Source organism: Carlito syrichta, unplaced genomic scaffold (genome assembly GCF_000164805.1).
Source record: "Carlito syrichta isolate Samal-C Ts95f unplaced genomic scaffold, Tarsius_syrichta-2.0.1 Scaffold314839, whole genome shotgun sequence".
Classification (NCBI taxonomy): domain Eukaryota; kingdom Metazoa; phylum Chordata; class Mammalia; order Primates; family Tarsiidae; genus Carlito; species Carlito syrichta.
In genome coordinates, this window is record NW_007258935.1 from 31,238 (window position 1) to 54,563 (window position 23,326).

The 23,326-nt window shown below is 46.9% G+C and overlaps 1 protein-coding gene across 11 annotated transcripts in view; it reads left to right on the forward strand.

The window, feature by feature from the left end:
- The window catches only part of CYFIP1 (cytoplasmic FMR1 interacting protein 1), an 89,776-nt gene that overhangs the window by 25,044 nt on the left and 41,406 nt on the right, over positions 1-23,326 (forward strand). For 8 of the 11 annotated variants that reach the window (XM_021705944.1, XM_008072073.2, XM_021705949.1 and 5 more), the window contains 12 exons: positions 81-182; positions 2,249-2,430; positions 5,025-5,121; positions 5,197-5,325; positions 6,271-6,375; positions 9,191-9,282; positions 10,525-10,642; positions 12,669-12,791; positions 14,383-14,508; positions 19,181-19,347; positions 20,649-20,796; positions 22,226-22,379. In XM_021705944.1, the coding sequence (XP_021561619.1) occupies positions 81-182; positions 2,249-2,430; positions 5,025-5,121; positions 5,197-5,325; positions 6,271-6,375; positions 9,191-9,282; positions 10,525-10,642; positions 12,669-12,791; positions 14,383-14,508; positions 19,181-19,347; positions 20,649-20,796; positions 22,226-22,379 (1,543 nt within the window). Of the gene's footprint in view, positions 1-80; positions 183-2,248; positions 2,431-5,024; positions 5,122-5,196; positions 5,326-6,270; positions 6,376-9,190; positions 9,283-10,524; positions 10,643-12,668; positions 12,792-14,382; positions 14,509-19,180; positions 19,348-20,648; positions 20,797-21,851; positions 22,000-22,225; positions 22,380-23,326 lie in introns of all 11 variants that reach the window. The other 3 variants (XM_021705950.1, XM_021705945.1, XM_021705948.1) reach the window with 3 other exon arrangements.

A 23,326-nucleotide genomic window follows, 5' to 3' on the forward strand; every position in this document is an offset into this window, starting at 1 on the left:
GGTCGCGGGAACACTAGCTCTGGTGGCGGCTGTGTCTGGCTGGTGAAACCTCAACGTCATACTTGTGGCTTTATTTCCAGGTGAAATGTAACGAGCAGCCTAACAGAGTGGAAATTTATGAGAAAACCGTGGAGGTCCTTGAGCCTGAGGTCACGAAACTGATGAATTTTATGTACTTCCAGGTAAAATAGCAACATAATACCAGGGTTTAATGCGGGAGGGTGGTGGCTGCCCTCCTGCCCGCTGCCCGAGCCTCACTGCAGAACGCTGGGGATTCAAGTAGCCCCACTGCTGCTGAAGCCTTGACGGGCTCCAGCCCTGCTGTTCTTCCAGAGTCAGTGCTGCTGCTGCTGTCATGTGCCTTCTCTGTCTGAGAGCCCACCCCTGTTCCTTTGTGGAGCCTGCTTTGTGTCAGGTCCCAGTGCAGCATTTTCACTTCCTCCCAGTTCGTACTTTTGATTCATCTGGTTTTTCAGGTATTTTCTTGTGTTCATCTTCACCCTGACTGTCCATTCCTGCTTGTCCTCGCCCTAGCCTTGGCCTCCTTCCTGCCCTGTGGTTAGGCAAAAGTGGCTATGTGGGACTTGCTGGCCTTTTCTTTTTGTTTTTTTAATTTTTTATTTTTTGAGTCAGAATCTCACTCTGTCACCCAGGCTGGAATGCAGTGGCATACTCACGGCCATCGCAGCCTCTACCTGCTGGGCTCAGGTGATCCTTCTGCCTCATCCTTCCAAGTAGCTGGAACCACAGGTATGTGCCACCATGCCTGGCTAATTTTTTTTTTTTTTTTTGTAGAGATGAGGTCTTGCTGTGTTGCTTAGGCTGGTCTCAAACTCCTGAGCTCAGGCGTTCCTCTCGTCTCCACCTCCCAAAGTGCTGGGATTACAAACTTGAGCCACTATGCCCAGTCAACTGGCCTTTTATTTTATTTTTAATTTTTAAATTTTTTTAATTTAGTTTTTGAGTTGGAGTCTTACTCTGTCGCCCAGACTGGAGTGCAGTGGCCTCTCCTGGCCACCGCAGCCTCGACCTGCTGGGCTCCAGCAATCCTTCCACCTCAGCCTTCTAAGTAACTGGATCTATAGCTGTACGCTACCACACCTGCCTAATTTTTTGGTTAATTGTAGAGATGAGGTCTTGCCAAGTTGCCCTGGCGGGTCTCGAACCCGCGGGCAACTGGCCTTTTAAAGAAGTACATTGGAGCTGGGTGCAGTGACTCAGCCTAGAATCACAGCACTTTGGGAGGTGGAGGTGAGAGACTTGCCTGAGATCAGGGCTTTGAGACCAGCCTGGGCAACTTGGCGAGACCTCATCTGGGCATGGTGGCAAGAGCTGGTAGTTCCAGCTGCCTGGAAGGCTGAGGTGGAAGGATCGCCTAAGCCCAGCATGTTGAGGCTGTGGTTGCTGTGAGTGTGCCATTGCACTCCAGCCTGGGTGACAGAGTGAGATTCTGACCCAAAAAAAAAAGTACATTGGAAATGTCTAAAGAGTTTTTATTACAGTTTCCTTTAGCAAAGGGACATTATGGAACTGACTAGGAGATGAATTTTTGTTTTATCTTGAAAGTCATCAACAGGAAAAACCCCCTTTTCACCTCTGAAAATTATAACCTCTAAATTTCTTTAAAAATTATTTTTATCAATTTTTTTTTTTAGCAACTGGGTCTCAATCTAACCCAGATTAGACTGTGGTAGTGCGATCATAGTTTACTGCAGCCCCGACCTCCTGTGCTCCAACTATCCTCCTGCCTCAGATTCCAGAGTAGCTGGTATCACCGGTGTATGCCACCCTGCCTGACTAATTTTTTAATTTTATTTTAATCTTTATAGAGGTGGAGTCTCTTGCCCAAGCTGGTCTCAAACTCCTGGTGTCTTGTGATCTCCCACCTCTCTCTCCTGAGTCACTGGGATCACAGATGTCAGCCACTGCACCCAGCCAACATCTCAGTTTTGGGGATGTTTTACTGGATCATTTTGCTCAATAACTTTGCCGGAATAATCAGCAAATTTTTTTTTTTACTTTAGGGGCATAGTTGGTAAAGTGCAAGATAAGTGATTGTCTCAGAGCAAAGGCATATGGGAATTGCTTTACTGAGTGAAGTTGCTTTTCCTGAGTTGTAAAGACTTGCCCTACAGCCTCAGTGGGTGGATATTTTTTCACCAAGAAACAGTGAATCCAGATATGTGCTTTTGACTGGGTGGTGGAATTGGCCCATTGCTGACCACCATGTCTGCCTTGTCCTCCGCAGAGGAACGCCATTGAGCGCTTCTGTGGGGAGGTGAGGCGCCTGTGCCACGCTGAGAGAAGGAAGGACTTCGTGTCGGAAGCCTACCTGATCACACTGGGCAAGTTCATCAACATGTTTGCTGTGCTGGACGAGCTGAAGAACATGAAGTGCAGCGTGAAGAACGACCACTCGGCGTATAAGAGGTGCACCTGGCCCCACACCCCTCCGCCAGCAGGCCCAGCAGCATGCCTTGCATGTGGCGTGGCAGCTGTTTATGGAGCCCACTGCTCCAGGGTGGTCGCAGCCGCTGTTCAGTCCCAGGGCTGCGGAGCGCATGCTCCTAGACTCAAGCACAGGGGAGCCTGCAGATTAAGTGCACGTGGTGGTTCTCCATAGCTAGGGCAGGCTCTGGATGTACTGGCCCTCCTCCGATGTTCATGGAGGGCCTCCAGGAAGCCAAGATGCAGGCCGCTCAGAGCACAGGTGTTTGGCTCAGGGAGCATCCTGGCAGGGGGATACCGGGGTGTCGGGGTTCTAGTGCTCCATGGGTCACCTGTTGGTGGGTTCCTGGCACATGAGCATCATTGCCACAGTGTGCAGATATGGGCTGGGACTGTCACAGAGTGTCTCAGGGTCCTAGTGAGCTTCTGGTCCTGGGGGCAACTCTCCTTTACAGTGGCTTGAAGTTGCTGACAGGAGGACAGGAAGAGGGGGTCTTGGCTGGGTGTGCTCTGGCAGCACTGTGGGGTGATGACAAAGCAAGCTGCCTTCCACTGAACTCTCTTTACTAAGTTTGTGCTGGTGCTATTGAGGACATGTTTTGCTGCAGTGAGGTGCTAATGTCTGTCCCTCTGTTAAGCAAGGACTCTCAGCTCTAAAATTAGAAGAGACTTTCCTTTGCATCGGAATGTGCTCTATTTTGTTGCATCTTAAAGCCTACAGCAGTGTCTTTATATGAAAATCGATTTGCAATGAGATGAGGCAGCAAACCAAGATTTGAGCGTTGGGGGTGGAGTTTGGCCAAGGTCACCTGGAATGTAAGCCTTATTCATGTGAAGTGAGCACAGTGTTCCATGTGTCATCTGGAATCAGCTCTGCACAGAAGCTCGGATCTTCGGAACTGGAGGAAGATCTCTGAGCTAACCTGGGAACCCCTTCTGGTGGGGAGGCCTGGAGGTGTCTGATGACACAGTCGGTGACCTTTCTATGAGTCTCGCCATTCAGAGGAGGGCGGGCCCTGGTAGCACTGGTGGCGTGGTTTTAAGTGGACTTCTCAGCCTTTTTACTATGTCAGGACACGTGAGAGGCACCCGTGGTCTCCAGTGTTTGGAGCTGTGGCTGTTTCCTCTTGGCAGAGCCCTGTCTGTAGAGCAGTCTGGAGATGGGGTTGCTCTGTGGCAGGGGCAGGGCACCCTGCTGTAGCTCCTTCCCCGGCATCTTTGCCACCTCCAGGTCCCCAGGTTCCAGTATGGGCCCGGGCACCTCAGCCAGACAGCTGCCTTTTCCTGTGGCCGCTGTTTGGGACTCTGTCGGTTCCCAGTGCCCCACTCGCACACCACCCCCTTCCTGCACCCACTGTGAGCCACCAGCACAGCCTCTTCTGAGTGTAAATGCCAGCATGAACCATGGCCATGTGAGACTTGTGACAAACAGAAAACAGAATCCTTGATCCTTTCCTTAGCCTCTGCAGCCTCTGCCCAGCTGTTGCTCACGTCAGGAAAGTGAATGTGTCTGAAGAGGCAGGGAATGTTGTTAGTTAATATTAGGTCTCACTGTGTATAGTTTTTAAAAACCCACAGAGGTAACAGTGGCTTGAAAAGATGGCAGTTTATTTCTCTCTCACCTGGAAGCGGTCTGCAACTGATGGGGGATCCAGACCCAGGGCTCCTGTTGGCTCACCCTCTGCATCATGTGTTGCCTTGTACAGGATGCTGGCTTGAGTTCCAGCTATCATTTTTGCATTCCAGTCAACAGGGGGGAAGGAAAAAAGAAGGGTTCCCTTCTTCCTCATAAGTCTACTTTCATGTACTTTCCGGTGTTCACATTACATCTCATGCGGTGCCGGACCCGTGGCAGCAACCAACTCAAGGGTGGCAGGGCACGCACCGGCCCAGGGAAACATGGGGCTTGTTCCTGAGGAAGGGGGGAGGAAGCGAATGTTGGGATGGGCTGGTGGTCTTGGCCATGGGAACTTTTCTTTAACCAAAGGTTCTAGGCACAGACAGATCCCAATGTGGTCGACGTCCATTGGCCTTCCTGGGAGCAGCTCTGGATGTGCCAGTCTCCACCTCACCTCACACTCTTGTCTGGTCAAAAATCACCAGGTCCTTCTGTGCATGTAAAACTGTGTAGCTGCTCATTGGTGGCAGAGCAGAGGTCTCCCTGTGGAGAACCTGGGTAGTGCTGGCCACTTTCACCGTAGGGCTTGTGGGAGTCACAGAGTGAGTGGTGCCCTTCTCAGACTTGGGAACAGGAGTCCGTGCCCCCAGATGAAGTGCGCGTCCACTGACACAGAGGTGAGGCCGGTGTGCAGGGGCCCCTGGAGGAAGCCTGTCAGCTGTGGCCCCCAGCTGCAGAGCTGTCCAGAGTAGTGCAGGACACGTCTCAGATGACAGGAGACTGAGCTGGAGGCCAGGGCTGAAGGCTCCAGGAGGCTGAAGTCATCACAAGCCTTCAGGAGGCACATTTCCTACCGAATGTGAGAAGGGAGGAGTCCTGACCTTCCCAGCTGTTGCTGTTGTTGCTGTCAGCGTAGCATGTTGGTGCATTTTGGGATGAGCTCTTTTTGCTTTCAAAGGGCTGCCCAGTTTTTACGTAAAATGGCAGATCCACAGTCCATCCAGGAGTCTCAGAACCTGTCCATGTTCCTGGCCAACCACAACAAGATCACTCAGGTAAGTCCCAAGTGTTGTGTTGGGCAGGGCTGGGCTGCCACCAGGCCCTGGCACAGGCCTCTCGCTCTGTTTCAGTCTCTGCAGCAGCAGCTTGAAGTGATTTCTGGCTACGAGGAACTCCTGGCAGACATTGTGAATCTGTGCGTGGATTACTATGAGAACAGGATGTATTTGACGCCCAGCGAGAAACACATGCTTCTCAAAGTACGTGTGTGGGGTGCCTGCTGTGGCCCCCTGGGAAGATGGGTGCTCTGGTTCAGGGCTGCACTTTATCTGGAATCCTCCTGCCATCTCTTCCTTGTCCACCTGCTTTCGGGTGTGTGGAGTGCACCCCACCCACGTGCAACCCCACTACAGGCTCTTGCACATCCTGGGAGTGAGTGTGTCGCCCCACGAGTTGCATGCTGATCCCGGGACAAGGCACCCGTAGGCCAGAGGTCCTGGGTCAAGGATCCTTTCAGCAGTGAGCTGCTTTTGACCAAGGCTGTACGGGTCTCCCCTGGTGAGGGATGTGATTCCTAGGAATGAGACACATCATGGCACCGTGAATGAAGCGTACTTTTGCTGGTTTGTCATCTTCTTTACTCTCCTGTTTCAAATGGGAAGGGTGAGGAAGCAGAGGTGCTGTTCCCTTTGTTTTGCTGTCCACCTCTGTGAGGGCAGCCCTAGGGACCCTCTGCTGGGCGGCCCAGCCCCAGACCTCTCTCCGAGCAGGAGTGCACTGAGGCCAGAGCAGCATTGCCCTTGGTGACTGGCTGTGTCTGCCCTAGCTGGTGTGGAGCCCTGGCCATGTGCACGTTGGAGTCCTGGAGACACGCATGTGGCCAGGGCCATGCTAAACACTTGTCTGCACATACTGGAGCTAAACAGCTGTGTGTGGGTACGTGTTGGACAGTGTCGTTCTAGAATAGCCCTGCTGCTCAGGTTAGGCCAGTGGAAAATTTGCTTTTTCAGGTTTGATCAACTTGCCTTGAAGCCTAGTCACCCTTTGTAACATGATTTTACTGAGGAGAAAAAAATGTGCTCAAAGCACCAGGCAACCAGCCTAAAATAGACCTTTGTGATTTTGACATGTCAACTGTAACTTGTAAGTCCTCATGGATAATTAAATTTGCAAGTCCGCTCTGTTGTACTGTTTTGTCTTTTCAGGTCATGGGATTTGGTCTGTACCTGATGGATGGGAGTGTCAGCAACATCTATAAACTAGACGCCAAGAAAAGAATAAACTTATCCAAAATTGACAAGTACTTCAAGGTGAGTTATGTTTCTTTCTTTCTTTTTTTTTTTTTGAGTTGGAGCCTCATTCTGTCACCCAGGCTTACAGCCACCGCAACCCTGACTAGCTGGGCTCAGATGATCCTTCCACCTCAGCCTTCCAAGTAGCTAGAACTACAGGTATGTGTCACCATGCCTGGCTAATTTTTGATTTATTGCAGAGATGAGGATGAGGACTCTCCAAGTTACCCAGCTGGTCTTGAACCCGCGGGCTCAGGCAGTCTCCTCACCTCAGCCTCCCAAAGTGCTAGGACTATAGGCATGAACCACTGTACCCGGTTTCTTTAGATCAATGTTTTCATTGATGTGTGTGCAGTTTGAAATTTTGGGACGTGAACCCCTGTGTGAACACAGTCTGTGTCAGGAGGTAGCGAGTCGGGAGTGGCTGGGAGTGGCCCTACTCCCACTCCCAGAGGGGGTTGTTCTCGTGCTCTCCCCCTCTGCCCTACACTGGTTTGCCTGAGTATGTGGAATGGTAAGGTCTGTATTCCTGTGCGTCCGACTGTTTCCGCCTGGCCTCTTGCCTTTGTGTACGTTGCTGCAGGAGCCTGTAACAGTGGCTCCTGGGTGTCCACTGTGTTGGGGCATTCTGTTTCATACTGCACCATGGCCTATTTGTTTATTTGTTGTTGATAGGCAGCCAGGTGTTCCATTTTCAGCTGGTACAGGCAGTGCTGCTCCAACTTGGAGTTTATCCAGGAGAGGGGCTAGACTCACAGGGCGTATCTGTTTCTGATTTTAGCAGTTACGGCCTGATGACTTCAACACGACTGTCTCGATTTGCATCCCCCCAGCAGGACGCAGCCCACCGGCACTTGACACTGTCTTTTCTGGGGGAGGAGAGACATCCTGAAGGACATTTATGTCATTGTGATTTTATTGGCTTGTGTCTCATTGTGGTTTAGTTGACATTTTCCTGATGGTTTTCCATGTAATCATCATTTGGCATGTTCTTTTGTGAGATGCCACTTCAGGTTTTTTGCTTTTTTCCTATACTGTTTGTGGTTCTTTATGTCTTCTGAATCCTTTGTTGAGTACATGTGTTTTAAAATACATGCATTCTCCCCTATGCCACTCACCTTTTCGCTTTCCCCCCAGCTTTATTAAGATACTTCTGACAAATAAAATTTGTTTATGGCATGCAGCACGATATTTGGGTATGCATATACAAATTATTCAATCAAGCTAATTAACACATTCATCACCTCACACACTTATCATTTTTTTTGTGGTGAGAATATTTAAGATCTACTCTTTCCAGCAAATTTTAAGCATGCAATACAATATTGTAGCTAGAGTCACCATGTTGTGCATGAGATCTCCAGAACATACTCATCCTACATAATGGAAACTTTGTACCCTGGGGTCAAAGTCTTTTCTTTTTGTCCCCATCTCAAGCTGCCTTTTCACTTTCTTGATGGTGTCATTTGATGATCTGAAGTTCTTATTTTAGGATAGTCCAATATATCAATCTTTTATTTATTTGATTTGATTTTAAAGATATGGGGTACAATTCACGATTAGGTACATAAGTGGTTGTCGTACGGGTGAAGTTTGGGCTTCCCATTGGGCCTCACTTTGCCCGTTTTGGGATCAGGCACCCTTACTGATGTTGTGTGTTCCACTACTGCCAGTCCCTTTCTTGTAGCATTTTGATAAATGTTCAGGGTCCAATATTTTCATCAATATCCACTTCAAGAAGTCTTTGCAGCAGCCTTAGGAGAATTTTCTACTGTGTTAGCTTCTAGAAGCATCCTGCTTACTGTTTTCTAGATGTGTCATCTCCTTGGAATTGGCTTCTGGGTATGGTGTGAGGTGGAGATTGACAGTTACAGTTTCCTCCCAGTATGACTAACCTGCTGGCCCTGGCCACTTACAGCAAGTCCATCTTCTCCCCCATTGCTCTGCAGTGTTGCTTGGGCTGTAAGTCAGGCATCTATCTGTGGCTCTGTCCAGGATCCCTGTCCCACCTGACGGTCTCCATCCCTGACCCTGGGCCACACTGCCTTAATTGCTGTGTAACAGGTTAACATGCTTTTGAAATTCATTTTAGAGCCAGTTTGCTGATTTATGCACACAATCCTCAAATAACCATTTTCCTCCTGGAATATTAATTGAGATTCCATTGAATATATAGCTCAATTTAGGGAGAATGGGCATTTTGAAAATACTAAGCCTCTAGTACATGAACATGATGTATTTCTCTGTTAATTGAGAACTTCCTTTAGCATTTTGAGAGTAGTCCTTTTGTTTAGAGGTCTTGCACATCTTTTGTTAGCTTTATTTGTGCATATTTTATTTTATTTTTGATGCTATTACAAATTGTTTCTCTTAAAATTTTTGTTTTCTAATTGTTGCTAGTTTATTAAAGTACAGTTGGTTTTTTAAATGACTGTGAATCTAGCGACATGACAGGTTAATTTTAACACTTGAATCGTTTTTATGTATGCTGATTTTTGAATTGTATTTTGTCCAAGTAAATGCAGAAGTTATTTACAGTTTTTGGTGTAAATGATTTGCAGAGACCTTATCTCTACAAAAAAAAAAAAAATTAACTGGACATGGTGGTGTGCACCTGTAGCCCCAGCTACTTGGGTGGCTGAGGTGAAGAATCACCTGAACCCAGGAGGTTGAAGCTGCGGTGAGCCGTGACCATGTCACTGTACTCCATTCTGTGTGCACGCTGGGTTTTCAACCCCAAGTAATTATTAGCATTAGTCATGTTCTTTGTGCTTATGTGTTTGGTAACTGAACATGATACTGACCCTGTTTTTCTTTTGTTCTTTAAATACAGCAACTCCAGGTGGTTCCGCTATTTGGGGACATGCAAATAGAACTGGCACGATACATCAAGACCAGCGCCCACTATGAGGAAAATAAGTCTCGGTAGGAGGAGAGAAAAGCTACCCAGCTAGATCTTCCTGCAGTGTCCTCACTGCACTGAGAACACCCTGCTTGTTTATCTAGACATTCTCAACAGTCCAGAAGTGAATGTCCATTTTGGTATCTCTTGCCACATACAGCTATTTACATTTAAATTCACTGAAAAATAAAATTAAAATTTTAATTTCCTTGGTAGAACAGCTGCATTTCAGTGTTCCACAGTCAGTGCCCACCCTATCAGGCAGCACTTCTATTGAACAGTGCTGCTTGATTATATTGAAGTGTAAAAAAATGCTCTGAACCCAGTGCTATGCAGTCCTGGTTGAGGGTGGGATGTCTGCATGTGTGTTAGCAGAGTTTACAAAATGGTTACGTGAGGGCCAACGCAGCCCAGGCCTGAGTTTTTAAGGTCCCTAGAGCTGAGAACAGTCTTTCCATTTTAATTTTTTTATTTATTTATTTATTTTATTTATTTTGAGTCAGGGTCTCTCTCTGTCGCCCAGAATGGAGTGCAGTGACATGGTCACAGCTCACCGCAGCTTCCACCTCTCGAGCTCAGGTGATTCTTCCACCTCAACTGCCCGAGTAGCTGGGGCCACAGGTTCACTTCACCATGTCTGGCTAATTTTTTAATTCTTTTGTAGAGAAAAGGTCTCGAACTCCTGGGCTCTAGCATTCCTCCTGTCTCAGCCTCCCAAAGTGCTGGGATTACAGATGTGAGCCACTGCTCCCAGACTCTTTCTGATTTTGAAAGATTGACTTTAAAAAAGAAGAGAATGACTATGTGATGGAGACAGGGTGACCCACAAATCCTAAAACGTTTACTAGAAAGTTAGCCAAGCCCTGCTGGAAAGAACCTGTGGCTCACAGTGACCAGTGACAGCAAATGCACAGCGCTGTCTGGTGTAGCTTCTGCGTGGCTGACTGAGTCTCAGGAAGTCTCGTTGGCTCTTGGCAAGCGCTGTGTACAGCCAGGCTAGCCTGTCCCTGTCAGCCATGATTTTGACAAATGAAGTTGCATCTCAAACTCAGGGCTCAACAAACTTTTTCTGTAAAGGCCAGACAGTAAATATTTTAGACTTTTCAGGTGATCTCTGTAGCATGTCCTTCTTTGTTTTGTTTTTAAACAATGCTTTAAAAATGTCGACGCCATCTTGTGTGGCTCTAGCACCACGCCAGATTGCGCAGCCACCCCGCTGTGCCTGTGCTGGCACTGTGTGGTGACGCAGCCTCTTTCTTCCCCAGGTGGACGTGTACGTCTTCGAGCAGTAGCCCTCAGTACAACATCTGTGAGCAAATGATCCAGATCCGCGAGGACCACATGCGTTTCATCTCGGAGCTGGCCCGCTATAGCAACAGCGAGGTGTGCCCACAGCTAACCGCTTGACTGAGAGTGCCTGATGCTTGCTTGTATTTTTTTGCACCCCAAAAATGTAATTGCTTTAAAAGATGCAGTTTAGTACCAAATACAGTCCCGCGTGACATAACGGCAGGGATTTCTGAGAAATGTGTCCTCAGGCGACTTTGTCTTCATGAAAGCCATCACAGGATGACTCACACAAACCTAGATGGCGTGGCCTGCTATACACCTACGCTGTGTAGTGTAGCCTGTTGCTCCTAGGTTATACACTTGTGCCCATTTGACTGTACTGAGCCCTGTAGGCAGTCGTAACACAGTGTTAAGTCTTTGTGTATTTGAACATCTCTCAACATAGAAAAGGTACAATAAAAATACAGCAGAAAAGTTTAGAAGGTGCACCTGTTTAGAGCACTGATGTGAATGGCACTCACAGGGATGGAAGTTGCTCTGGTGAGTCAGTGAGGTATGGTGAGTTTGAAGGCCTAGGACATTACTGCACGCTACTGTAGACTTTGTAAACACCACACACTTCGGCTACATTGAACTTATTTTTAAAACCTTTTTCCTTCAGTGGTTTGACTTACTGTAACTTTTTACTTTATAAACCTTTTTACTTTTTTAAAACCCTTTTGACTCTTGTAGTAACACTTAGCTTAAAACATAAACACATTGTACAGCTGTACAAAAACATTTGCTTTCTTTACACTCTTATTCTGTAAGCTTTTTTTTTTTAACTTTTTGTTAAAAACTAAGACACAACTACACATTAGCCTAAGCAGGATTATTAAGACATCACTAGGTGACAGGAACTTTCCAACCCCATTATAATCTATAGCACCACCATTGCATATGCTTATTGACAAAAATGTTGGCATGTAGTACGTGGCTGGAATTGGTTTCCTAACATCAGTTAAGGTAACAAGTCCGTCGGTTTTTTAGTATTACTTTAAAGTGAGTCCACTTCAGGTTTGTTCTTTTTTTTCTTGAATGCTAAAAATCCTGGTTCTGATCTATGCCAGCTTAATTTGATTTATGTCATAATCTAGTCTTAAACTAGCCATACCAGCACCACTAATTACAGTGACAAAGTTGTCTTGGGTTTGTTTTGCAAGTATTTTGTCTTGGAGATCGTCACACGAGGGATGTAAAGTCATATCATGGTGTTTCACAGTCACTTGGAGTGGTCCCTTTCTAAGAGGTCATCATGTGAACTCCATATACACTCAATCCATTGTTCCATTTACTTTTGACTTTTAGGGCTTTTTCTTTCTAATTTAACTCTGTGCCCTAATAATATAAAATATTTACATGGTTTCAACGTCCCATCTATACAAAGAGGTATATTCAAAGAGGTAGCGTGTCTTCCCCACCACTTTGCTTCTTCCTCCTCGTAGGGTAACCACTTTTATTTTTTTATTTTTTATTTTTTAATTTTTTGTTGAGTTGGAGTCTCACTCTGTCGCCCAGACTGGAGTTGCAGTGGCTGCTCCCGGCCACCGCACCATCAACCTGCTGGGCTCCAGCAATCCTTCCGCCTCAGGCTTCCAAGTGGCTGGAACTACAGGCGTGCGCTACTATGCCCAGCTAATTTTTGATTTATTGTAGAGATGAGGTCTCGCCAAGTTACCCAGGCGGGTCTCAAACCCGCGGGCTCAGGCAGTCCACTCACCTCGGCCTCCCGAAGCGCTGAGATTACAGGCTGAGCCACCAAGCCCGGCAACCACTTTTAAATGTGTGTTCATTATTTGATATAAGCAAGTGGCACAAGATTTGTGTGTTTTCTTTTACTAGCTTAGAGGAAACACCAAGTACATATCTCCTACCACTGAGCCCTGGAGACCCCCAGGCAGTGGTGCTCTGCTTTAGGGCACAACAGGGCCCCCACTTTTCTGCGGTGGAGGGTCTTGCACTCACATTATTTTGTACTTTTCCGTGTGACTTTGGAAGAAATTCCTAGGGATGGGGTTGGATGGGTGGGGGAAAACACTATGTGGCTTTTCCCATGATGCCTGTGCCTGCTGTGCTCCAGGTGGTCACTGGGTCAGGCCGCCAGGAGGCCCAGAAGACAGATGGCGAGTACCGCAAGCTGTTTGACCTGGCTCTGCAGGGCCTGCAGCTGCTGTCGCAGTGGAGTGCGCACGTGATGGAAGTGGTGGGTGCTGCGTGGGCGGTGGGACTTCAGGAGCTGAACACGCAGCCGCTGCCCAGCTGGCTGGAAGGGCTTTTCTTGCTGAATGCATCACTACACGGGCCTGATATTTTTTCTGCATTAACATTGGTCTTTGGGTCAAGGACGAATCGACTTTTTATCTTTGGCCCTAAATGGAAGGCTGTGTATCATTATAAGTGTTTCTGTGATACATTTCTTTTTTTGAGTTGGAGTCTTACTCTGTCACCCAGACTGGAGTGCAGTGGCCGCTCCCGGCCACCGCAGCCTCGACCTGCTGGGCTCTGGCGATCCTTCCGCCTCAGCCTTCCAAGTAGCTGGAACTACAGGCGCGCACTACCACATCTGGCTAATTTTTTTATTTATTGTAGAGATGAGGTCTCGCCAAGTTGCCCAGGCAGGTCTTGAACCTGTGGGCTCAGGCATTCCACTCACCTTAGCCTCCCAAAGCATGGGATTACAGGCTGAGCCATCAAGCCCAGCTTCTATGATACATTTCTTTCACATGTGTTAAAAATAAAGGGCCTCATCTTTTAAAAGGTATCAAAGTTAAATGTATACCATTATGGTAGTCTTCATTTCTTAATTCAGATTTTTAAACTTTTATTTTTATTGATACATACTAGATGTACACAGTTTTGGAGGCTGTGTAGTAATTTAATACATTCATATAATTTGTAAAGATCAAATCAGTGCTCTTGGCCTGTTATCACCTTAAATATCTGTCACTTCTTGATGCCAGAAACATTAGAGTTTTCTTCTGGCTATTTTGAAATGTACAGTCGACTATTTATTTGTTTATGTTTTGAGTCAGTCTCACTCTCTTGCCTAGCCTGGAGTGCAGTGGTACACTCACAGCTCACCGCAGCCTCAACCTCCTGTGTTCAGGTGATACTTCTACCTAGCTTCCCAAGTACCTGACATTACGGTTGTACATCGTCACCTAGCTAATTTTTGTATTTGTTTGTAGAGATGAGGCCTCGCTCTGTTGCCTAGGCTGGTCTTGAACTCCTGGTCTCAAGCTATCCTGTTTTTTGGCCTCCCAGATTGCTTGGATTACAGGCATGAGCCCCCATGCTTGGCCTGAAGTGTACAATAGATTATTGAAAAGGATAGTCACCCTACTGATCTAGGGAGTATTAGGTCTTATTTCTTCTGTCGAACCATGTATTTGTATCCATTAATCAACCTCTTTTTTTATCCCTCATTTGAAAAACATTTTCTCTTTGGTGCTGCAGCAATTAGTATCTTTTGTTGGATGTTAGTAAAATTGTTTCTGGTGTCTATAAAGGTTTGGATATATGTAAATTATAAAAGATTTTTCCTTTTGTGGTTTATTTTTATCAGAGAATACTGATCACATTGGAAGATACACCATCATTTGAAGGGCAAGTTCTTTTTTTAAGTGGTGATGAAATGCCTAGGGTTGTCTTAGATGCTCAGCACTGAATATTGGGCCATTTGCCTGGTGTGAGAAGGTAGACCTTTGGGTCCTGGCCATGGTCGTGTGAATCAGACCAGAAGCCAAGCCTTTGGCCTGCAGTGTGGAATGTCTCTGCTCTTTCTGACCACACAGTACTCGTGGAAGCTGGTGCACCCCACCGACAAGTACTCCAACAAGGACTGCCCCGACAATGCGGAAGAATATGAGCGTGCCACACGCTACAACTATACCAGTGAGGAGAAGTTCGCCCTGGTGGAGGTGAGGACCTTTGTCTGCTTGCTCTTCCATTTGCGGCTCTGGACTCACACTTTTCTCTTTCAAAAGCAAAAGCAAAATCGTGAGCAAACTGCCTGTTTTACATCACTGCCTGTGTGTAGGGAAGCCCTCTGCACCTGTCAGAGCTGACAGACAAGGTGAAATGAGGTAGAGAAGACATGCTGGTCAGCGCCCGCATCTGCGCTGACAACCCCAGGTGGGCAGACCATCAACTCTTCAAGGGTGTCTGTGGATGGAGAGCAGGTTCAGGGGCGTGAGGGGAAGGAGCACTCGCTGTCTGAGCAGAGCTGTCATAGCTCTGGGCATTTGCTACCAGCTCCCTGCAGTGCTGCATTCGCCTCGTGAGCCTAGTGACGGACAGAAGCTCTTATTTCCAATGTCAATCAACTTATTTTCTCTTATGGCTGTACTTTTCCTGTCTTGTTTAAGAAATCTTTGTATTCTCTCAGGTCATGGAGGTTTTGTCCTACACTGCCTTCTGGGGATATTTTGCTATTTTGCCTTTCACACTGAGCTCTGAAATTCATCTGAAGCTTGTTTTTCTGTTTGTTTGTTTGTTTAAAAGATGGGGTCTCCCTCCATCACCCAGGCTGCAGTGGTGATGTGATTGTAGTTTACTACATGCAGGCTCAGTCTCCTGGGCTCAAGTGATCCTCCTGCTTCAGCTCTTGAGTAGCTGAAATTGCAGGCTGCCATACCCAGATAAGTTTTTTTTTTTTAATTTTTGTAGAGACAAGGTCTCACTTGTTGCCCTGGCTGGTCTCAAACTCCTGGTCTTAAGCAATCCTCCCTCCTGGGCCTCCCTAAATGCTGGGGTTACAGGTGTGGGCCATTATACCCTGCCTGAAGTTAGTTTTAGAAACATTTCTGCCCCCACCCCCCTTGCCACCATGGGTCAAATAGCGATGGGAGGGGGGTGGTTCTGCTCTGTTCTAACTCAATGGTCAGTTTGTCTTTCCTTGTCCCAACTCTACTCTAGTTTTAGCTACCATGCCTGAGAATGTACAGCTTCTGGCTTCTTTAAGAATCCTTTGGCTATTCTTGCTCTTTGTATTTTCATACACATTTTAGAATCCAGTTTTCATATCCCACAGTGAAACCTGTTGGAATTGTTTTTATTGGGATATGAATAAACCTATAGATTATGATAGGGAGACCTGACAAACTTCTAATACAGTTGTCTCTCTGCATCCTTGGGTGCAAACCCAAGATGAAAATATTTTTTAAAAAAAAAGGAGAGAAAGAAAGCAAAAAATAACAATACAACAGTTTAAAAAGCACAAATAAAAAACCAATACAGTATAACAACTATTTATATAGCATTTACTTTGTGTTTGGGATTATAAGTAATCTAGAGATTATATAAAGTATACAAGAGCATATGTATGGATTGTATGCAAATACTGTGCCATCTTATATAAGAGACTTGAGCATCTGTGGATTTGGGTATCCCCAGTGGACCCTGGAACCAATTCCTGCAGATATCAAGAAATAATCGCATTGTCTTTTTAAAAATTGATATATATTAGATGTTCATATTTTTTGGAGTACATGTGATCATTTGTTACATTCATATAATCAAATCAGGGTGACTGGAATACCATTACCTTAAACATTTATCTTTTCTTTACGTCTAGGAGTATTTGAATCATTCTCTTCCAGCCATTTTGAAATGTACAATCAATTAATGGTAACTAGAGTCACCATATTTCATCTTGAGTCTTTTTTTTTTTTTTTTTTTGAGTGTGGTATATCCCTTCATTTGTTCAGATTCCCTTTAATTTCTCTTTTATAATCTGTGTAGAAATCTTTGATTCTTTTTTGTTACCTTTATTTCTTGGTATTAGATATTACGGGCGGTATATTTTTAAATTTTTCTAAATGTCTGTCACTGGTATTTATTTTTGTTTCATTCATTTGAGCTGGAATCTCACTCTGTTGCCCAGGCTGGAGTGCAGTGGCACACTCACGACTCACCACAGCCTTGATCTCCTGTGCTTAGGCCGTGTCCGCCAGGTTTCTTTATTGTATAGTCACCTCCCTGCTTACTATAGTGTACTTTGGGGAAGGAGGTCCCTGTGCTTAGCTCACCCCTCTAGAGAGGTGATGTTACTTTTTAATAAACTTTAATTCTAATTTCTTGGATGCCTGCTTCATAAACTTACTCATGGAATACACCCTTCTTTTCTAACATCTGGGAGGATTTGGTAAGTCTTGCATTATGTCTTCCTTAAATGTTTACTGGCATCTACTGGTGAAACCTTCCTTTTATGGGATTTTTTTGAAACATTTAGTTTCTTCACTATATATAGAGGAATATTTAGATTTTTCTATTTTTTGTTGTATGGGTTTTGGTTGTATTTTCAAGGAATTTATCTAAATTGTCTACCTTTTTTGGCATAAAGTTTTTCATAATAAATTCTCATCTCAGTTTAGTAAAGTTTTTCATAATAAATTCTCATCACACCCATTTTAAGTATATTTGAGTTGGGCTCAGTGGCTCAGCCTGTAATCCCAGCATTTTGAGGTGAGTGGATTGCCTGAACCTGACAGTTCGAGACCAGCCCGGACAACTTGGCGAGACCTCGTCTCTACAATAAATCAAAAAAATTAGCTGGGCTTGGTAGCGCGTGCCTGTAGTTCCAGCTACTCGGAAGGCTGAGGCGGAAGGATTGCCAGAGCCCAGCAGGTCAAGGCTGCGGTGGCCGGGAGCGGCCACTGCACTCCAGTCTGGGCAGCAGAGTGAGACTCCAACTCAAAAAAATAAAAAAAGTTTCTTTGATATATTCACAATGGATGCATACAGTCACATCTACTTTAGAACATTTCCTGTTATCTCACAAGAAACCTCAACCTGTGAGCAGCCTAGCACCAGAGCAACCGCAATGAGAACACAAAGTGTGTAGACGAAGCAGGAATGCCAGAGAGGGCCCTATGGGGTCTTGGAGACACACACTGCGTTCTTGCTGAGTAAGCTTCAAACCACCGGGTTTCATAGGACGGCTTTAAGAAGATGCTGCCTTAGTTTTGAGTTCGTAAAAAACTTCAAAATAAAAAACTTTATTTCTGTGGACTGATAAACCATTTTGGGATGCTAAAGAGGGATTTTAATATTTTCTCAAACTTATTAATTTTATGTACAGAATCATTTTTTGTTTTTATTTATTTTTGGGGTTGGGGGTCTTACTCTGTTGTCTAGGCTAGAGTACATGATCAGAGCTACCACAGTCTTGATCCTTCCACCTTAGCCTCCCTAGTAGCTGGGACTACAGGTATGTGCCACACACCTGGCTAATTTTTAAAATTTCTGTTGTTGAGATAAGGTCTCACTATGTTGCCTAGGCTGGTCTCAAACTCCTGACTCAAGCAGTCCTCCTGTCTCAACCTCCCAAAGTGCTGGGATTACAGGTGTGAACCACCACACCTAACCCAGAGTATGTTTTAGAAAATATGCCACTGGACTGGGTGCAATGACTTATGCCTATAATCCCAGCACTTTGGGAAGCCCAGGTAGAAGAATTGCCTGAGGCTAAGAGTTCAAGACCAACCTGGGCAACATAATGAGACCTATAAAAAGTAAAAAAAGAAAATGTGACACTGAATTATGCTTTATTGGTGCTATTGAGTATCTTGCTTCAAGTTCCTGTGTGTTTGTGAAAAATTCACCTTGCCCCACTTGCATGCTTTCAGAGAGATTTCCACGTCTCACAACCACAGTGAAGTTGGCTGTAGAAACTTGTAAACTGCAGAAGCAGCAAGAAAACTCACAGAATTGTAATGGTCATGTTTGGTTCATGCCCTTCAGTTGTTTACTCCAAAAATAATAAAAGTTCAGTGTAATTGATGCAGTTACTGCTAGAAACAGGAAAATAATCAGCCATTGGCATCATTTTTCTGTCTGTCACAACAACTCCTTTGAAAGCTGTCATGTAGCTATGTTCTTTTTTTTTTTTAATTTTTTCTAGTTGGAATCTTACTCTGTCGCCCAGGCTAGAGTGCAGTGGCATGCTCACAGCTACTACAGCCTCAACCTGCTGGAGTCAGGCGATCCTTCTGCTTCAGCCTTACAAGTAGCTGGAACTACAGGTGTGCATCACCACACCCAGCTATTTTTTTGATTTATTGTAGAGACGAGGTCTTGCCATGTTGGCCAGGGTAGGTTTGAGCCCATGGACTCAGGCAGTCCTCTCACTTCCGCCTCCCAAATTGCTGGGATTACAGGCATTAGCGACTATGCCTGGCCTCATGTAGCTATGCTCTAACAAAATCTTCCAGGCTTTTTCCATGTGTATTAATTCAGCTGCCATTACTGCTTAATAAGTGGGATTTGGGCTACAAACCTCATAACTTCCTTTCTCTTTTCTAGTTAATAACATATTTGCTTTCCTGAGTCTTTTTCCTCTTTTCCACTTGAGTTTCGCCACAGGAGAGTGTGCCAGTGTGGATGCAAGTGTTTATCATCGAATGTGCCGCTACCCTCCAGGTGTTTCTGGCCTGAGTGAGGGTCAGACCCATACATAGTAACCATGACCTCTGGCTGCTCTAGGGGGCAGGCCCAGAAGATGTGTCCTGGGTGAAGAGGGGAGGCCTTGGGGTGCCAGGCAGATGAAGCTCAGCGCTGCCCCTGAAAAGGGCTGTCCCATGTCTCCTGCAGGTGATTGCCATGATCAAAGGCCTGCAGGTGCTAATGGGCAGGATGGAGAGTGTGTTCAACCATGCCATCCGGCACACCGTCTACGCCGCACTGCAGGACTTCTCCCAGGTGACCCTCAGGGAGCCCCTGCGACAGGCCATCAAGAAAAAGAAGAACGTCATCCAGAGGTCAGCTTTCCACACACACCTGGGCCCACTGTGTCTAGAGGTCCTTGGGTTAAAATCAGTGTTACATTTTTATAAATAGGCTCAATACCCCAGATGCCCTTTCTTCCAGTAGTCCCCTCTAACTGCAATGCCGAAGGTCTAATCTGGACTAATCTGGACAACCACAATGGCAAGTCAGCGGCAGGCATCTAAGGAGGCTGGAGACAGGAAACCTGCCAACGACTCTGGTCCCCAGTGGGGACATGTGGCTCATACTCCACCCCCCTCACAGCAGGTCAACTTCAGCAATTCTACTTCTATTCTTCTGCCCTCTCCTGTGACTCTGCCAAAAGTGGCAGCAATGTTGCTGAAATCCAGAAGCCAGCTGGAGCTTGTTTTCCCCAATGTTGATCCTTTTAGGTAAAGTTGTCTTTCGAAGACACCATGTGACTTGAAGTTCTCGGGTTCACAAATGGGTGGACTTTATTTTCTGGCTTTGTAGTTATGTTTGTCACCCAACATGGTATGATTTTAAGCATTAAGGTGTATATTGCAATGCTTGCAGTTTAACTTGTCACTTGAGGGCTCAATTGTGGGTTTCCTTTCTGAGTTTTGCCTGCTGTCTGGCAAGTCCTGCCTCACGAGCGTCTCACTGTGCATTCTGGACTGTGTTGAGATAGGTGTGCCTGAGGTGACAGTGGAGGGGTGGTCTTTACAGACAGAATTCTCTTAAGGAACACCAGATGTAGAAAGTGCTCACAATTAAGAAACCCCAACACAAAGCTCGTGGAATGTGTAGTGAGTTCTGAGAGTTTCTCGAGTTTCAGCCAGAACTTTCCCCACAAGGTAACAGGGTAGGCTTGTGGTGCCTCTGGCCCACGCGTGGTGACCACGGAGTCCTGTTGCTGATGGGGTCACATTCCAAATGTTTGAGGCACATGCCCAGTGTTCCTGGTTATGTGGGTGACCTCGCGTCCCTGGCTGCCTGCAGTGGAGCCAGCTGTGGCCTGAGTGGGTTGGGTTCTACCCTCTCCCTGCTCTCACATGACCAGGGCTGCCTGTCACAGTGTGTCCAGGAAAGAAGAACACTTCCTGGCTAAGTGATGCAAACTGCAGCTCAGTGAGTCTTCTGGGACTAGTCGCATTCTTAAGAAGATAATCTAACGTGTAATTTCCTGTTGAATGGGTCCATTCCCACATCTCTCTGCTGCTCCCAGAGGAGTTTGTGTGTTGGCTGTCACAAGAGCCTGTTACTTAGGTGAGGGGACACTGTGACTGTGACAGTCCCCTCTGGGTATCGCTGATAACCTGGTGCCGTTCAGTGTCCTGCAGGCCATCAGGAAGACCGTGTGTGACTGGGAGACAGGGCATGAGCCCTTCAATGACCCAGCACTGCGGGGTGAGAAGGACCCCAAGAGCGGCTTCGACATTAAAGTGCCACGGCGCGCCGTGGGACCCTCTAGCACACAGGTTCTCGCCCCCTGCCCCTCCGTCTCTCATTCCTGGGATGGGCCACTCTGAGCTAGGGCAGGTGGGACTGCGAGGCCGGGAGTGAAATGATGTCACTGCTGTCTGCTCAGGCAAATAAAGTATCCCCTGCAGCTCTTCAGCCCCCCAACTCCCAACCCCAGTGAACCTGGAACATCAGCTGAGACAGTTGTAACTCTGATTCATTCCCTTTTACCAAGAAGTGAATCTGAGTCCAACTCCTGTCCTAAAAATGCAGGTGAAAGTCTATATATGTATATTGGTACTGTGTTTCTTGGTGGGCATTTATTTTTTTAATTTTTGGAGTCAGAGTCTCACTCTGTTGCTCAGGCTGGAGTACAGTAAGTAGCACGCTCACAGCCACCACAGCCTCAACTTGCTGGGCTCAGGCAATCCTTCTGCCTTAGCCTTCCAAGTAGCTGGGATGCCAGGCATGCACCACCATGCCTGGCTAGTTTTTTGATTTATCGTAGAGATGAGGTCTCGCCAAGTTGTCCAGGCTGGTCTTGAACCCGTGGGCTCAGGCAGTTCTCTCACCTCAGCTTCCCAAAATGCTGGGATTATAGGCATGAACCACCGTGCCTGGCTTCTTGGTGGGCATTTAAATGTATGCTTCTAACTTTTATGGTGGGTCTTTGGTGGGTCTACAAATGGTCTTCCTAAAGATGGAAAGTTGGGAAATTGCACAGCATTGCTTTCGTGTGTCGTAGTCCTAAGTTGCCACCACTGTTCTCTGTCCTGATGCTTGCAACTCTTTCTGTACTTCCCCCAGCCCCTCTGCCTGTCCTGGGACTTGGCCTTTCTCCATCTCTCTGTGGGAGGGCTTTCTAATCTCTCCTACCAGTCTTCTATAATGTCTCCAGCAAAACCTGGTGTTGGCTCTCTAGGAAAGCTTGGAGCAAGGCTCTGACCTCTCCACGGAGGACAGCCTCCTCCCCACCTCTGCCCACGCATGTGTCCCTGTGTCCCCTGCCAGGGGCATGTGTGTCATGTGACTAACGTCTCTCTCCTACCTCTCCCTCCCTGTCTGTGTCTAGCTCTACCTGGTGCGCACCATGGCCGAGTCCTTGAGCTCTGCCGAGCTGCTCCGGCAGCTCAAGTCTCTGGGCATGGAAAGGCTCTTGCATGTGGTAAACGCATTTCTCAGGCAGTCGTACGCCTACCCGCCTCTGTTAGCCTTTGGTGGTAAGCCATCGTTTGTTCTTCTTGTTGGAGTTTAGGGCACAGAGGTGAACTGCTCCACCACAAGCTGTTCTTCCCCGGTGGCAGCAGGTTGGTGCCATAGCCGTGGGAGCTCCCGGCGTGGCGCAGATGTGGTGGAGCAGTCCTTTTCTTGGGGCTCCTCTGAGCTGGTGTAACTAATATACCGTGTATATTTTCTCCCCTACAAATGTTTCCTTGGATAATCCAGCTTTACATGGTGAGAACCATGCTAGAGTCCCTCATTGCAGACAAAAGTGGTTCCAAGAAAACCCTGAGAAGTAGCCTTGAGGGGCCCACCATATTGGACATAGAAAAATTTCATCGAGAGTCATTCTTCTACACTCACTTGATAAATTTCAGTGGTAAGAGATAACTGCTGACCAGTGTCCGGCCTGGCATGTCCTAACACCACTAACATGTCTAGAATGCTTCTGCCTGCCTGACCATTCCCTGCCTGGTCCCTTGATGCACCCAGACAGTGACATGTCCTGCCCTCTGTGGCGGGGGCTGTATGTCCCGGGCTCCCCCCACTCCCTTGCTGTCCTGGCCGCAGCTCCCTCCACTGGGAATGGGCCCGACAAGGGTGGGAGCTGAGTGGCTGGGCCAGCCCTGCAATGTGAACACAGAGTCTTTTCAACTCAGGCAGGGCCAGATACAAAGGTGGATGCTGTCTTATGCCTGGGTTGAGACACAGGCCCTGATACATAGCAATAGTCCCACAGGCCATGGTGTGGGGAAAAGTAACAGGTGCCTGAGCAGGTGAGCCCGTCCTAGGTGGTGCCCAGTCAACGTGACTGGCACTGGTGGGTGTGTCCTGCCCTCTGGGTGTCTGCCTATGTCCTTGCTGGGCCACCCACGTCTACTCCCCGGCCCCCACCTCTTGTTCAGAGCAGGAGGCCCACTGTCCTGCTTTGGGGCTGCAGGTACTGGAGTAGATAGTGGTGCTTTTGCTATTTACTCCGTGAGAGGACGGAGTCTCTTTTTTAAAATCTGTCTCTGTTTTTGCATTAGCAAAACCTACCCTGAGTGCACGTATGCTGCATCCTAGACATTGGTTTTATCCTAAGCAGCAGTAAAGAAATCCTGTTTTAATTCCTTCTTTTCTTTTCTTTTTTTTTTCTTGAGTTGGAGTCTCACTCTGTCACCCAGACTGGAATGCAGTGGCCGTTCCCGGCCACCGCAGCCTCGACCTGCTGGGCTCCGGCGATCCTTCCACCTCAACCAATTTCTTCTTTTCTTTACTTTTTTTTCTGAGTTGGAGTCTCACTCAGTCACCCAGACTGGAGTGCAGTGGCCGCTCCCGGCCACC